General features: G+C 34.1%; 1 protein-coding gene across 15 annotated transcripts in view; it reads right to left on the bottom strand.

Moving 5' to 3' along the window:
* The window catches only part of VTI1A (vesicle transport through interaction with t-SNAREs 1A), a 368,132-nt gene that overhangs the window by 289,231 nt on the left and 61,406 nt on the right, over positions 1-17,495 (bottom strand). For 12 of the 15 annotated variants that reach the window (XR_009536001.1, XR_009535998.1, XR_009536000.1 and 9 more), the window contains exons 4-5: positions 9,397-9,474; positions 2,997-3,017 (exon numbers count right to left, since the gene is read on the bottom strand). Coding sequence is in view for 11 of the 15 variants with exons in the window: in XM_060125936.1 (XP_059981919.1) it covers positions 2,997-3,017; positions 9,397-9,474 (99 nt within the window). In the remaining 4 variants the exon portion in view is untranslated. The remainder of the gene's footprint in view (positions 1-2,996; positions 3,018-9,396; positions 9,475-17,495) is intronic. The other 3 variants (XM_060125929.1, XM_060125938.1, XM_060125930.1) reach the window with 1 other exon arrangement.

The raw sequence follows: 17,495 nt of genomic DNA, 5'->3' as shown, positions 1-17,495 counted from the left end.
GCAAGGGGAGCTTTATGTGTTCGGCATTTATGACTATTTTTAAATAAAATTAAACACTTTACTCGGCTTGTCAAATACAGCTTTCTTATTCCTAATTCTCACTACATGCAGGTTTTGGGAGTGGGGATTGCTCTTCCCTTCTTTGAATATTGTTTTCTATCTTAACAAAGGACTTGATTTCAAATTGGTGATTCTCTAAAAAGATAATCAGATTTGTGATATCAAGAGTAAATGTGAATTTTAATCCAGAATAACAGAACAAAGAGTTTTGGTTCATTTTCATATTGGATGAAATCCCTAAACTAAAAGAAAATATTTAGCTACTGTAGATTAAAAAAAAAAAAATCAAAGCTCAATACTGAAAATGCACAGTCTAATTATATGATAATATAAAATGCAGGAAACAAAGTGTTTAAATGTAGAATGATTTTTGAGATTCCACGAAAGGGAGTCAAATCAGCTTATTCAGTATATGGCTATAATAGAGAGCAAAATTTCTAAGAGAACTTTTTATAAAAAAAAAAGTATATTCCTAAATAATGGAATAAAGGTATATTCCTAAATAACTCTTCGTCAGGACAGTTCAATTCTACCAGAGCAAATCTGCACACAAGAGGACTACCAGTTTACCAGCAGCTTTCCAGCAGGACCTCACTTTGTATTTTGGAACCTCTTCACTTAAGTCAAGCTAAAATCAAGTTCTTGTAACAGCTGTGCTATTTACATCGTCCCCTTAGTTGTGCATTGCCCTGGTCTCTGAAAATGAAAGGAAATGCACTACAGTAGCAACTGATGCTTTCAACTTGCCCCCACACTCCATCCCAAACTCATTCTCTCACCCTCTTCTCAGCCCTTTTCAAAGCAGGTAAGTGAAGCTGTGCAGAAGCTTCAGACACAGCTCCACTTGTGTGAGGAGCTGTGCAACATGGAGAGCTGGAGATGCAGGATTCAAACAGAGAGCTCGGCATAGCCAACACCAGTTCAGCTCCCTATGCACTACCAGCCTGCTTCCAAGGATGCTCTGTTTCCAGAACTGAGCCCCCAAAGAGCATCATAAGGAACGGATGGGGCATACTTTGTTTCCAAACACAATGAAACATCCTATTTTGAAGCAGAGGAGTGTTTGTCTTCTTAGGATAGATACAAGGAAGAAATCTGGGGTACATTCACTGTTTGATTACTCTGAGAATCCTGGCTGAGAAACAATCACTTTGGAGCAAACAATTTACCAACACAGTGTCATCACCGCAACCTATTCTATAAATATCAATGCTGTACCCATATCAAAGACTGTAAAAAGAATATTTCAGAGTATACTATTCTGTTAGTTGAGCGATCTAACTCTTCCAAGTACAATTCCATTTCAGGTTACAGTTTTGGAAACATGCATTCCAGACACATAACTGATAAAACTGTTGCTATAGGCACAACAAAGGAATTAAGCCATAAAACGATGATGAAACATATTTTAAAAGAAATGCAGATGTGATGTTTTCAGCTTATAGAATTAAGATTACTAAATCCATACAATTCAGCTTAAAACTAAATCTTCTGTCAACGATGCTGATGGTACTAAGGCACAAGGGTTTATTAATTATATTCACTGCTAAATTCAGGGCCAAGAGCTTCATGTAGTTTCTTCATACAGTGGTTTTCAAGTCTATTGTTGGTTGCATTAACATTTGAAAATTCAGATTCTTCACCTAAGCCTGAGTATATGCAAACACATACAAGCAGCCTGTCTTGCAGAAGAATAATGTTGACATATCACTCACATCAAAACTGCGATTGATAATATTCATTTAGTATATACATCTGCTTCCACGCAGGGAAGATTAAAAAAAACACAAAAAGGTTGTAGGGTGAGGGTTTTGTGTATTTTCACCCTTCATTTTATATATCATTATTACTTCTACTGAGAAGACATCACTAATGCATCTTAAATCAGAAGAGTTGTTGAAAACCACTCTCTACAAACCTCTAAATTAGCATTCACATCACCTAGAGAATGGTGACATACCAATTAAAAAAAACTTCTGGGAAAATCTCAATCAATGCAGCCAATCTAAACTTGAAAATAATTCACAGGACTCTGATTATTATAAGCAATTAGACAATTTTTAAATGGCAATATGGGCCATTATTTTATGCCCTAATATAAAAGTAACAAAATTCAATCCCACTAAGTAAAAAATATTACTACTCTATTTCTGAAAAGAGCAAAGCATATTTGATAAGTATGGTCTAATTTAAAAAAACATACAGAATCATTCAGCATCCCTCATTGATACAGGGATAAAATTTCAACATTGTTATAAATATTTGCTTGGCCACAAAAAAAAGTCTGAAGCTGCATTATGAAACAGACCAGCAAACTCAGAAAAGTGAGAACTCACTTGGGCTCTATTTCCTACAAAAAGGAAAGTGTTTAACAATGAGGAGAGCTTTAGCTATTCTTAGGTATCTGTGTACACAGACTAGTAGGGTATTTATAACATATGTGTGTTTCCTCAAAAGGATAATAGATTCATGATATCTAATGGTGAACTTAAGAATTTTGGTTGAGAGAAAGGAGTTTTTTTAAAAACAGGTTTTAGTAAAATAAATCAGAATGTCAGGAAAAAATGTTTAATCACATTGACTTCCTTGAGAAACCAATATGAATAAAACAAAACTGAAGTCAGTCTACATTAAAACTATGCTTGGGTATAGTTTTAAGATATTCCTTTATTTTTCCTCCCTTTTTTGGTCTTTAAAATCTGAATTTTCTTCCAAAGCTGGCAAACAACAATGATCACTGTGATAAGCATTATTAGGATGTACTTGTTTTTTTTTAAAGATAGCAGAGAACATTTCTAGCAATATAATCAATACTTTTGCTATGTGTAGATTTTCCTGGAAAAACAAACCCAAAGATTTTACTTCAGATTTAGAAACTCAATTTTATAGGGAAAAGCAGAATTTTTTTTTTTTAAAGCAAGCTAGGAAGTACTCACCTCTTCACGTAATTTTATCAACTGCAACATGAATGCACCAAAAAAAAAAGATAAAAAGGAGAGAAATGGCAGGAAAGAAAGATCAGTTGTGTGACAGGATACAGAATTAACATTGACAATTTATCTGTTTACATGTTTAGCATTTAAAAATCACAGACAAACACATTAAAAGAACCTAAACATAGACTACATGCAGAGTTTTTTGAACGAATAAAGATCACTTTCTCACACTGTCACATTAAACAAAGAGAATAGTGTGAAATTCTCTTTTAAAGTACATCTAAGACACCATCATGAAATAAAGGGGAATGACTTCATAGAAGTCTATATTATAAAGAAAGAAAACAAGTTTACTGTTCTTTTCTTCTAAGAATGTACCACTGAAGAGGTTTTGTATTTACAAGTTTTCAGGATGTTTCTCTATTTTGAATCTTGACAACTGCTTTCAGGTTTTACCTCCAAATGAAAATGATTAATAGTTCATGCTTTGGTCCCAATAAGTATTTTAAAACAACAAACTGTTATGCTAATGTCATACTTGTAACCACTCTAGTAATAGGATCACCCTTGGAAGTATCATTATTTTAATAGGGAATAAAGCATGCCAGGATAGATAATATTTAGGACGCAGTATCAGAAAATATTTCACCATCCTTAGAAATACTGCGTATATCAGAGTTGATTTCTAGGTTTTTGTTTTGCTTAAGAGGCTACTGAAATCACACGGTGCTTTTATTTTTGAAGTTTCTTCACTTTTCAATTTTATTCATCTTGTAAACTGGGCCATTTCAAAGCAATGAGCTCTCTCACTTCATTTGTACTGCGGTCTCTTTTCACCGAAGTCAAATCCCAAACCACTCTTCACCTGTTAGTAAACTCTTCTATAATAACATTTTGATTCTCCTCTGTAGAATATTCATTTGTCTTAAATATAACAGATAAAACAAGTTGTTTAACTCTCTAGAAACTAGAAAATGGACATAACCATATACCTGGTTCACTCTTTGTGTGTGTGTGTGGAAGAGAGAGAGAGAGACAGAGAGACAGAGACAGAGATGGTACTGTATTCTAAACCACAAATATCATTGTATAGTTGAGGTGTCTGCCATAGTTTCCACAATGAATAGAAACTGAAACCTATGCTGTAAGAGACTATAAACCACATTCTAAGTCTGAAATTTGCATCCTCAGCAATTCAGGTCTACAACTGATAATTTTTAAGCATCCAAATATCTGTAACATCTGTTATAACACTTGACATATGCAGGCCAATAAATTAAACCATTGCTTTGGGAGAAACATGCCATGAATTGCTCACTATAAGTCTTTCTAAAAGTATCATGTTTACGATAACCCAGATTTCTCAATGCTTAATGCTGTTTTTGTCTCCAATTCAAGGAAGGCAATATGCATTCCAGCTTACTGTTATTTCATGTGTTATTTGAAAAGTATTTCAAGTACAAAAGAATGAGATTTCAAATCTGTTATGAAACTTATAAAAAGGGTACAGAGTCTATTACAGAATACTTCACAGTGCATTTACTGAAAAAGAAACTTTTAATGTCATTCTTCCAAAAATATATATGAAGTTGTCATTACTTGTAATTAATACGCTCATTATCTCAGCAACCACTGAGTGTATGAGTCAAGCATCTCATCATTTCATGTGAAAAGTTACAATTCTTCCCCAGAAGAAGTAAAATTCTAAACTAAGATACCTGGCCTATCGTATATCGGAATCTTTCTTTTTGCTATCCAAACATCATGGGAGAAAAAGGCAAACATTAATTCTCAGAAAGAGCTGATCTTGGAATTGATCGCACAGCTGTTTCTTCTTTCCGGGGGCACCATTCTTCAGTTGACTATGATACTTAAAGGGCCAAAGTTTAAAACTACTCTTCAGCAATAGAGACCATTTGGGCCATACCACCCTGCCATAATCAATGAGTGTTTAAAAATGCTACCCATTTGTTTTTTCAATAGGTTCCAAACAAAAAACGTTCTATCTTGTTTGTGCTGCATGGCTGCACCCCAGCTTTACACAGGATTTGGAGCTAAGCTAGGTAATGGGAGGGTTTTTAATCTTTATCTTTTTTTTTTTTTTTAGTTCGAGAGTTTTCACTCAAGTAAACAAAAGATGGTCTATTTTTGAAAATTAACAATGCTTAGACTAGACTGAAAGTAGTGATTTCGTATTTTATCGAGTTACTAGCTCCGTTATAGGCGACATGAAAGCGTGCCATGCCACCATGTTGAGTTATGATAATCAACATCTTTTTTGAAACAAAGGTTTTCCCCCAATGCAGAATTTGATACAAGAGGTAATCTGTTCCTTTGTGGGCTGAAAAAATCTGGTTTACGCTGGTTTGAACCAGTGGAATCTCTTGTGGTTAAGCCTTCTGCTGTGACTAAAATCAAAACTGCACGGCAGAGCATGTGAGGGTTCATGCGCGCGCGCCTCTGTATGCGAGGGGCGTCACGTGACTCGCAGAACTACCGAATTTTTTTTTTAAAGCTGATAACGCGACTGCCGTCTCTGTCCGCATACAGATAACGAATAAATGCTGAACTCTATTAAACGCCCTTTACACATTATCGTGGGTCGAACACACAATTTTCTGAACTTATGATGACAGTCTATTTATTCTGCTATAAACCCTCAGCACGTAAGGAACAGATTTGTGCCTGGTAATGATCTGCTCTGTCAGGGCTATATGAAATGATACCGACCTTCTTTAGATCTCGGGGAATTAAATTGACCGACTTCACCCCCTGGTCTGTAGCTGAAGTTTGACACACTTTATGCACAGCAAGCCCAAATCAGAACTTAAGAGAACCTCGCATTAAAAAATTAAGCAATCATATCTGCTGAATATTGCTTTACCACAAAAATTTCCACACGTTTAGAAATATCCTACTCTTTATATCTTTTTTTGAACCTTCTATTTAGGATTTACTCAAATTTCATTTGTTCAGATTTATTCATTGATCAATGTAATTTTGCATATGGAAACTGAGACACTATTAGGTTTCAAAATGGGGAACATTTGCCCCATTATCATACTCCACTATGAAGGGGGTTTAATTCTGTAAGATTCTTTTTTTTTTTTATCCTTTTTGAGAACCGTTTTCATGAAGCTAAATTGAATTAACAATTATTTAAGTTTTCACTCTAAATACAGCTTCACTACCTTTCAAGAACTCTTTCTAAAAATTAAAATGTCACATGCAATGGAAAATTTGATATGTTAAAAGAATAGAATGATAATGCCTAAGACAATAGTCCTTGGAAAGACCCAACAATACACGAATGTGCAAAGTAGGTAATTTTGTACCTTCTCTGTAAATCACGGATGAGCTATATTTGATTGCATGCAATGGATATAATAGAAGTGAATTTATACAAAGCAGTTAATTTGGAATTAAATAAAAATGTGTACTGTATAAAGGACATTAAAATGCATTTGAAAATTCTCAATTTTTGAAATTTTAACAATTGCAATCATGGCAAACATGTTTACATATTTAAGAGTAAATTAATATACTTTATAGTTAATTGGCAGATCATAATTATGTATATTAACAGCCAGGTTTTAGATGCCTAAAAAATGCATTATAAATTGGCAGAATGAGAAATAAGAGCTATGGCATTCACATTTGTCTGAATCCATAAAGAAGTCACTACAGGGAGGATGTGGATATTGCATCAAAAATAACTAAATAGCTAGTACTTAGTTCACTTTATCTATTTGCAGCCTTTGCTATTAATTCTTTATCCTTTTCCTTTTCTGACCTATAATTTTAAAAAATTGATATATATCCCAATTTTAGTGAAACAAATCTTGCCATTTTTGTCTCATTCTGTTTACCTCTAAGTTTTCCCTCTATTGTTAAAAGTTTATCATACATATCACATGGCCAAAAAGTTCTGAAAATCAAGTTCTCAACAATTAACTTGAAAATAAACTTATCTGTGTGCAGAAAATATATTTTTCTATAATTTACAGGTGATCCTACCCAGAAAAAGCTGTCTTCTCGGCCACTGAGCTACAAAAATTAAAATGAAGAGTCAAATCTTTTCTTCCTTTAAAGAAAATACTTCTGTTTTGATTCCATAGTCTGAATGAATACTGATGCAGAATAAAGAGTTATTCTCAAGTGACCATTCCTGGTTAAGGATATGTTATAGTTCTAAGGATTTTAATTCCTATATTATGATAAAGAGCCTCAAAAATGAAACATAAAGGCTTCATTATGATATTTGGTAACAAAATATCCAAAAAGTTAAGTGTCGCCTCTTTGAACTTTCGAATCTGATTCAAATTTTAGACCGAAAAGTTCACATAAGTAATAATCTAACAGTTCCACAGTCTCATGACTATAATTCATCATATACTCTATTTATTGAAGTGATAGCTCCTTACAACTAAACTTCAGGCTCTCCAAGCACTTTCAGAATTTGTAAGTTTGATTTACACAAGTCCAGGGGAAATCTCTGAGTAATCACTTTAAAGTGACAGGAATATAATTTGAGAAATTCAGAAAATATGAACTCAATCTATTTTTGTGGAATATTTTTCTTTAGGCGTTAAAAAAAATCATTCTTATATGTATATAAGGCAAATGTTCTAGGCACATAAAATGTCCATTAAGAGAAGGGAACATGCTTCAAAAAAAAAAAAAAGGATCCCTGTCACAGTACTACAACATCCATTACAATAAAGGAGTCTGAGTTAGAAACACCCCCTTCCTTTCTATTTCCTCTATATTAGGCAGTAGTTTCAAATGAGGGAAAGATCTGTAGCTTTTTAAAGAACTGACATGGGGACTATGCATTCCCTTTTTTTTTTTTTTTGCAAAAAAATATAGTATTTTTGCAGTAAAGATAGAAAATAAAACTATGATTGATTCACTCAAGAGGTATGAGCAATCTAAATCTCACTTAAAATAGGAAGAAAAAATGTTTTGCTCTCATCCTCAACATTATTTAATCTATTACATGTAAAACTCTTTTATCACATCACGCTTTTGTGTTTAATGTGCTCCTTTTTTTTTTTTTTCCCTTAGCTATTCTCACATTTCAATCAGGGAAGCTGAAATCCCAAGTCAAATTTTAATATGTTTACATGTCTGAACTCAAGCTGATAACATCCAAATAGTGGAGGAGGTAAGATCTTCCCCAAAACAAACACAATCAGCTCAGTGATTCCTCTCCTTTTTGGGGGGTGGACAGATGAGGGCCTTAATCACATAAGCAACAACCCTGTTTACAATATTAACATTTTAGTGGATAGTAATATAATTTCAGCATATATAAACTTATATTCTACTTGAAATGGTAAATACTATTATGCAATTTTTATAATGAATATCAATACATTATGTTTTAGTATCTTATTAAAATTTTGGTGTACTCAATGAATGGTTTATGTTCATTTTTATTCAGAGAGTAGAGACTTTTACTAGACTTGCCAAAGTAACATTAATAAACACGTTCAGGTCTTGTTTCTGAAGTTCCCTATCAGTTATTTTCTTTAAAAGTGTCAAAGAGAAACTAGGACTGTTTGAGACATTTTTAAAATCATCTCTACTCTGAGGTTCTTGAAACATTTTTTTAAAGTCATATATATTATCTACATGAATTCACGAAATCTGCAGTATTAATTCAAAGAAAGAAGTGGGACATTAATTAGACTCATGACACTACTGTGTGATCCAGTGAGAACTGACAACCAAGTTGTAAGGCCTCTTTAAGAAGAAATTATATCTTAATTTTTTTGCCTGTGCAGATCTTAAACTGTGAAGACTTTTCCTTTTCTTATTACTACTGCTACCACTATCATCATCATCATCATAATCTTCATTATTTGACAGGGGCAGGACCTTTATGTGAGTATCCAAGTTCCACACTGGTGCTTACAATTTGCATTTTGGTGAATGTATTTTTAAGAAGCTACACAATAGGAGACTGAGCTGCCCTGTAGAATTTTGAAAGCTTACTTTCATTTGTTTTGCTGCAAGTGTTGATTTAATTATACTGCATTATTATCAAAGCTGCATTATGTACTTTTTTATTCCTTTTACATGTGTTTGAGGTGAGGACCTTGGCTTTGTCTGCAAACAGTGTGTTTCAAGTTATTCCTTAAGTACTAAATAATAAAGAAAAGAGAAGAAAAGATTTTTTAAAAAGATAGCAGACAGTGATCACAAGGTAAAGGGTTAAATGTAAGATCTCCAAGAAACATTTTGAAGTTGATTAAGACTCCAGCTTTGCATTAAACAGTATCGCTTCCACATGAGTTGCTGCTAATACTGTTACGGAGCAGCTTGAGAGCCCAGTGTGCCAGTGACCTCCTTCACCCTCCAGCCACCCACCGGGCCTTCCTGATTAGCATTCTACCTGGTTCTCTGAGGAATTCCCATCATCCCCTAGGAGCTCATTCCGTACTTCGTCACTGTAGGCAATCCGTGACCTTTTCTATAAAACAAAACAAAAAGGGAGAGAGCAAGATGAACGTTAGGAAGTAAAGGCTTCGAAGCATTATTGGTATCAACGCTGATCATCTCAAACCTCGAGAGCCCCCTAATGGAAACCTATTTGCTCAAATGTGCAAACCAAAGTTGTGCAAAGTTCTTGAACTTGAGGAGTTTAATGTAAATTAGAAGTTTTTCAAACGCCAGTAATGAAGGAAAACTCTGCATTGTGTTAAGTACTCTATTAATATTCACAAACGGATCAGAATTGATATGTTATTCCATGCAGAGTCATTCAAATCAGACCACAAAGCTAAAGGAAATACAACTATATAGCTGTATATCTGCAACACTCACCAGATTGTAATTAAAACAAGAGTATATGGAGATCTTTAATATTGTGGCAGGAAATGGACTCTACAATATAGGTTTTTTTAAAATCTCTAATTCTAGGATAATATAATATCTCCAACTATACACCGGAATGCCTGGAAAATAGCATATCCCTATTTCTTTCATTATTGTGATGTTACTAACCAGAATTTAAAAGCACGTGCCGTTTCCAAACAATAATTTAAATGTCTCCAAGTCCTCTATAAAAATGGCCTAAGGAAAAGCAGTGGGAGTGTGTGTATGTGTGCATCTGGTAAAACAAATTAAATTTCCCAACCCCAGTAAATAAAGGCAAGTAGGCTATGAGCCAGCTTTTCACAATTCCAATAAATAAAGACAAGCAGGCTATGGATCGATTTTTCACACACTGAAATTTTGTTTTACAAGAAATCTACCTTCACCTGTAAAGTCAGAGGGACATGTCTGCAAGCAACTCATGAATTATCTAAACATGCACACATTTGGAAAAGCTAAAAAGCTCTGAAAATTAGCTGTGAAGCTAGAGTGCCATCCTCAGATCCTACTTCAGCATCACTATTTCAGACCCAAATGCCGATTTACAGATTACTTTGCTGCCTTTTCTGCTTCTGAACTAACTAAGCAAAAACAGTCAATTAAAAAATGGCAGTTGGGAAACAGTAATCTTTTCCCACTTGGGGTCTACAGTTTAGCACTTAATATGTCTTACCTGCTCAACTGTGATATGAAAAATTATTGTAGTTTAAAAGGACTATCCATAATCCATGAGCAGAAGTCAACAAGATTTTTAATTAGATTTTTAAACCAGTGAATGAGTAACACTGCTTCGCCACACAGAGATCATAATATCTTAAACATAAAATCCTACTACACTAGAATTTAAAAGGACTTTTGACAAGAAAAACTAATAGACTTTAAATCATTTTAAAGTTGCCTTTCTCAATTGGGGTTCTTTTTCTGAACCACAAAATACAGAAAATGATTTCAGTGACTATTTTCTCAATTCTCCCAAAGATGGGACATGAGAGAGAGTTTAGTTCATTACATAGAATAGAAACTTTAGGGCATTAAGGCTTAACTCTCTGGCAGAATCCAGTTGAAAAGGGCTGAATGGGGTATAAATAAAAATAAATAAACCTAGACATCCTTTTATTTTTTTAGAGAGAAAAAAATCAGTCTCGCGGAATTCTAAAGGTAGCTTTGGTTAAATTGAGACTAGAACTCTGTGGTCCTGACTTACAGCTCAGTACTCATTTTACCGCACAAAATTTCCTCCTCATTTTATTACCTTCTGAATACTCTCAGGAAAAAAAATATAAAAATTGCAAAATGTTACAAAGGAGATGGTGGTATCCCCTCCTGCCCTAAGTCTCTACCCCAAGCTCCCCTTCCTTGCTACAAATGTGTATCTCATACTCTGGCAGTAGATAAATGAAACCAACCATGTTGCAGAAAGGACAAAATAGAAAAGTTAGGTCATTAGACTGACGTCAGTAATGACATCTATATCAGATGTCTTAACTATTCAGGAGTGATCCAACTCATTCATTTTTGAATATGGCAGGCTTCTTACCACCACAAACAGCGGATATTAGGTTGGCTTCTCTTACCGTATTCACTGAAGCTACTATTAGTTAGCTATTTCTATTGACTTCATATCGTACTGAAAAATGCTAAATTACAAGGACAGTACCCTTCATGGCCTTACCACAATATTTCAATCAAGCCAAACCTTTCTTTTGCCCATTTGGAGCTCCTCGCTACGGTAGTTTCAAACTAGCTTCAAACTAGTTTCAAACTAGTATTTTACAGCATTAAAGGAAATGAGAACCTTTAAACAGGCTGTGGTATCAGAGCTGCCTTTTTAATTATTCATTTCATCACTATGGGGGACTAAAACATTCCACAGTATGCAAGAATATCATATAGAGATGGGTTTTGTTTTTCCCTTTTTTACCAAAATACCAACAAATTGGCATAGATTGTTTAATTATATTATATTCTTATTTTGATTTGATGTATTTCAAAAGAAGAAGAAAATTATAAACATGTATCCCTAAATATCTAATCTTGTTCTGGTTAGAATCCATTGCTTTTAAAAACCAGCAATTGAGGGTGTACATGCTCAGCAACAGAGAACTGAAGATTTATCCACAGCTGAAGGGTGGTCCCTATGAATGTCATTCTTTTCCATTGGGATGGTTAAAACTGCTCATTGGCATGGCTTTCTGGATGTAATTAAGCAAATGATATGCTGAGTTTATAAAATGTTCTCTGATAGGACTGACTTCCCTTAAAATGTTCTTCTGACTGACTGAAAAGATAACTCATTTCAAATATCAGAAATAGTTCCTCATGAAAATGACACAGCGAATGCTGAAAACTGAACTCTTTACACTCAAGTATCACTTTATAAAATTTTTTTTAAATTAACACTTTGCTTTACTAAGAATTATATTTAAATGCATGACATTGGTATTTTCTCCTAAATTTTTATGGTTTGAAATTTTAAATAAGCCGATTTTAATCAACTGTAATTTAGCCTGCAGAATCATCATTAAACTAATTGAATACCAAAAAAAGGCCAATTCCTTTGAATGACAAACTGCTTATTTTACGGAATTTTCCTCCAAAATATCAATAAAATATTTTACATTTTGTGGAATTTTTTAAAAATGTCACTCTACATTGCTAAGTACTATGTCATACTTTAATTTGGCAGACTCAAAGCTAATGAAACTGAAACACCTACTGTATCTTTATAAACCAACTAAAATATTTTTTGCTTTATTATCAACTGTATAAAATCTGTACTTTAGTCAAATGCAAGCATGAGAATTTGAGCTGGAAATGTCACACAGTCAGCTACAGTTTGAAGGAACCCAATTCATAATGCATTTTATAAATAGTTAATGACTTCTATACATAAGCTAACCAGGCAAATCAAGAAATTGTCAACATTTTTAGTCTTAGTTGTCAGTTACTACTGTCTACTGGTGCTTTATATGTGGCTTCTGGAGAAGACAGAAGCTCTCTGCAGTTTGTAATCTATTGCAATTTCAGGTCTGTACCATAAGGATGGAAAAGCTTCAACTGACAATATCTGCCACACACACACACACACACACACACACACAGAGTTAAATACAAGGACATTTCTCACTTTTAGTTGTGTGTTTTTGTAAAGTTTATTCCTTCTAACTTATATGCTTAGGTGGACTAGACACAGTTGGACAGAGAAATCTACAGACCATATATGAACCATAAAAAAATGACAAATTAACAACTGATTGTTATCCCTAAGACATGATGCACAAAATTTCAATGGTTATTTTAAACTGACAACAAAAGTGAGTCTTTGGTTATGAAAGCAAGAATTTCAGACTCCCAGCAGTTTTTACTTGATGAACAGAACGTCTGCATACTGATTGGCTGATTCTCTTAAAGCCAAGTTCAAACAGATACACTTGCTCAGTTCTCTCTGGAAATTTGGCTTGAAACAATCTATCTACTTGACCTTAACATTTCCCAACTGAACTGAATGTGTTCCTGGACAGGCACTGCTAAACTAGAAACAAAATGAATTAACTTAGTTTAAACTAATTAAGAACTGTGATCTGGGTACCATCTCCTGTAAGATTCTACATGTGAAACAGGGTATACGTAACCAGAATGAGGATTCTAGCACCCACCACTAGCATAAGCATAACAATGAAGTTGGTTTATTACTAGAGCATATATGAGAATTTAATTTCCATGGCGTGCACATGGCAAAGCAATTGCTTAAATTGCCTCACCTGGGAATTTAATACAATGTTATCATCAGACCAGCCACACTGTAAATAGATTTATAATGCTTTCCATGTGCTGCACTCTGTTGCATATGAACTAAGTAATGATCTGGTATTACAATAAAATCAGCTAGTTCCCACACCTGGCAGACAGGATATTTCACTAAATTAATACCCATACAGCTACATCACAAGGCATGGGAGAGGAAACAATCTCTAAGGCATTCGATTTGAGTTTTACATGGGAGGCAAACACTCCAGGGTTATGAAGAATGTTACTATGTTGAATGGGCCGCTTAAGACAAAATCTGTATTACAGAATTAAGACTTTCTCATTCCCATTCAATTTTGGCCTGATTTTCTTCATTCAGTACTTTAATTACCAATCAGCAATCCGCAACATTCACAAACACTAAGAAAGCCCTTTATTCTAATCTATGCGCTGCAGACAGCCAAATAATTGATACAAAGTGCAGTATGGTTTTGGTAAGTAATGAAAGAACAGCTTGTCCTACTTCCTAATCAAATTGGTCTATAGAAGAAATGGTTAATAGATTTCTCCATAGGTCTAAAACAAATCACCCAGCCTGGCCAGACTTTTCCATTGCTTCTACCATGTCTTTCAGTCTCCATATATTTAATAATGCCCCAGGTTACCAGGTGATACACCTATTAAAAACTGTTACGCTTTCATAGCCAAAGAATTTAACTACTCTAAAGAATTTAACTGCTCCTGTTATAATTCACACTTTGGGATAGCTACAGAATACCGTGAAATTATATTTATTAGCTAGCCATATAATTGCTGGTACTCATTTCTTACCTAACTTTATCTGGTTCTAATTAAAAAATATCATACTTCCATAATACCCAGATGGCATTTTCTAAAAAGCATCTATCTTTGGAACAAGGCATTCCATTTTTAACCCTACTTCTATTTCTTTGCTGGTGATTTCAGCTTTTCATCCTTACTCTACCTCTGACCCAGGACTTAAAAAGGCTCATCAATCCAGGACAGGAAACTTAAATTTTGGAGAAAAAAATAAAATGGAATTTATAAAATTTTGCTTATGACCATGTTCTCTGTGCTGTACTAATTTCTAGCAAATAGCAATTTAAGATTAAAACATACCATACTACATGATATAGGTAAAGGTAAAGTAAACTGTTAGGTAAATGTTTGATCCTTGGAAAGTTGTTAGGATGACAAAGCACAGGGCACTGAGTGAAAAGAACAGAAGTAACTTTTCAGTATGTGATCTTTGGTCAAAATTAAGTTTTCTGAACATCAGTTCCCTCAATCTCTAAAAAAGTGGTGACAATATTTATTTCCCAGGGCTTTTGTGAGGATTTAAATATTATAAACAAATGGAAGTCTATCATAATACCTTGGATGTGATAACCCTGCAAAGGATGTTCAACTAAATATTACTTGATAATATTGGAAAGGATACAATAAAACCAGTACACATACATGACTGAGAGTATAAATTAGTGCATCTTTCGTTGAAAATGATTTGCCAATATACACCAAAAGTTGCTTTAAAAAATTCCATTATTTCATCCAGTAATTCTACTACTATATTGTTTTGCCCAATTTCCTATTTTATGGTTCCACAATTTTTGGATGACTTTCAATGATAAAAAACTTTCCTGCATTTCTTTAATGCTATCAGAGAAAGGAACTTCCAATCTGTTTCTTCTAAGTAGTCATTCCACTAAACATGGCTTGCTCTTGCTCAAGGGACTGTTTAGAGTTAAAGGTCAAACTCATTCACTAGAAAGTGCACATGCCACATGTCACCAATACTGTAGCGTTAATAAAGGGAAAGCACACTTTCTTTCTATCATAAACTCATGGCCAATGGACCATATGCAAGCCACCAGAGAGAAAATACTAACATGCCCTGCTGCTAGGCTACCAGCAGTTGGAAAAGCAGGTTACCGTGTGAACACTAAAATAACCCATTGCTCTTGAGTATGTAATACTAGAAATTTTTTTCAAAAAAGTACAATTACAAATGTCTTTCTATTATAATCATTCTTAATTACTATTTTTGCTTGTACTTTCAAAACATTTTATGTGTTTGAAATGGATATTTATGTTTTGGCTATAAATAATAAGATAAATCATACCACATTTTCTCCTAATTATTTTTTTAAATTTAGCTTTAATATCACATGTGAATATTTATTTCCATATGATGAGGTTATATCTGTATATATACACATATAAACACATACAAACCCATATGCAATCCATATGGAATGACTCTATTTATGTTTCACAATGCTAGAATAGACTTTTATTTATACTAGGAACTCTGACCACATTGCCACTACATCATTTAATGATTTGCAAAACAGACAGCCCAGAAATGATGTAACTGCACTTCTTTGTTTCCTCCTCCAGCATTTCTAAACTTACGCCTGAAATTTAAGTTTAACATTAGTGTTTCAAAATGCAACTTGAGTTAGTTAGAATCATGGCCCCACTTGCTTGCATATGTTTGTAGTTTACAACTTTGACACTGCTATTGAACATAGTGTGTCTGTGTCTTATATCATGTTAGTTTGTCAATCAATAATTAAGTTACTTCATTCAGAAAATCAGCTCATGATAGAATGCCCAGATGTTGTTGTCAACATCTGGAACAGTGTAAGTATGCAGCAGAGGAAGTCTAATTCTTTACAGTCTTTCTGAATATAAAATAACTCCACATACTGTACTTGAAATAATCAAAATGTCAAAATGTTCATTATTTTGTTTGATAATGATATATAAATACCCTATACATTCCCATTGGAAAATGATACTCTGATAAATGAATGCTATATAACAGATGTTTTATTTATATTTTTAAAAGAATTACTGAAATAAAGTATGCAGATTTATATAATTAATTTGTATCTAGGTTTCCCTATGTAATCTGCCTAGCATTAGGAAGGAAAAGTGATTCATTCATTGAAAATCCATCCACAGTCGTAGTTTCAAGTGATCCAGACATCCAAGAACAAATGATCTTGAGGATTCTATGTAACTGTCACTGAGGTTATCACATAAATGACAGAATCTGACAGTTGACAGTGACATCCAGCATCATCTAAACCATCCTGCAAACGTAGAGATGAGAGGTCCCAAGCCAGATGGGCGATCTACCCAAGGCCACACACCCGGGAAAGACCTGGCAGAAGAAGGACAGAATCCGTTTCCCAATGCCAGTGCTCTTTTCACTTTACCAGACCACCAAGACAGGCTGGGGGTGTCTTATCACCCATTCCCCAGGGTAAGGTTGGCTGTACCATTCACCTAGTTCTATGAATGTATCATCAGCTATAAAGTTGATTAGTCTGTAGATTTTGTTTCTTGTCACCCTCCTCCAAAACAAACAAACCAACCTTTACTTATACTTTGTTGCTAACATCTGGAATATTGACAACAATAAATCTGAAAGTCCAAGGGTGACACATGCTTAAGGTAGAATGTTTTATTTGATAGAAAAAAGTGTCTGATCTCAGTTGGTGAGTCACAACCACACCTATGGCTGTAACTGAGATGTTTCAAGATGAATCTTCAAAGGCTACAACATAAAGCAACAATAATTTAACCTCATGGCAGGAGAGGAGCCACACCAGTTATTAAGATGTGCTAAGAATTTTCTGCTTACCCGTGAGATCTGGTGACTCCCGATTTATCTACTCTAAAATTCTAGCTTGGAACCAGCCATCTCATAAGCAAACAATTTTTACAGTATTTTTTTTCTTGGTACTTACTTTTGGACCCATGTTGTGAGAGATTCTTCATTAAAGAATATGCTGTGTTACCTTGAGTTTACAGTGCTCATAATTCAGAGGTGTACAA

The sequence above is a fragment of the Lagenorhynchus albirostris genome, chromosome 16 (assembly GCF_949774975.1).
Source record: "Lagenorhynchus albirostris chromosome 16, mLagAlb1.1, whole genome shotgun sequence".
Lineage (NCBI taxonomy): Eukaryota > Metazoa > Chordata > Mammalia > Artiodactyla > Delphinidae > Lagenorhynchus > Lagenorhynchus albirostris.
Note: the sequence above shows the minus strand (reverse complement) of the source record. Positions and strands in the feature narration are given on the sequence as shown.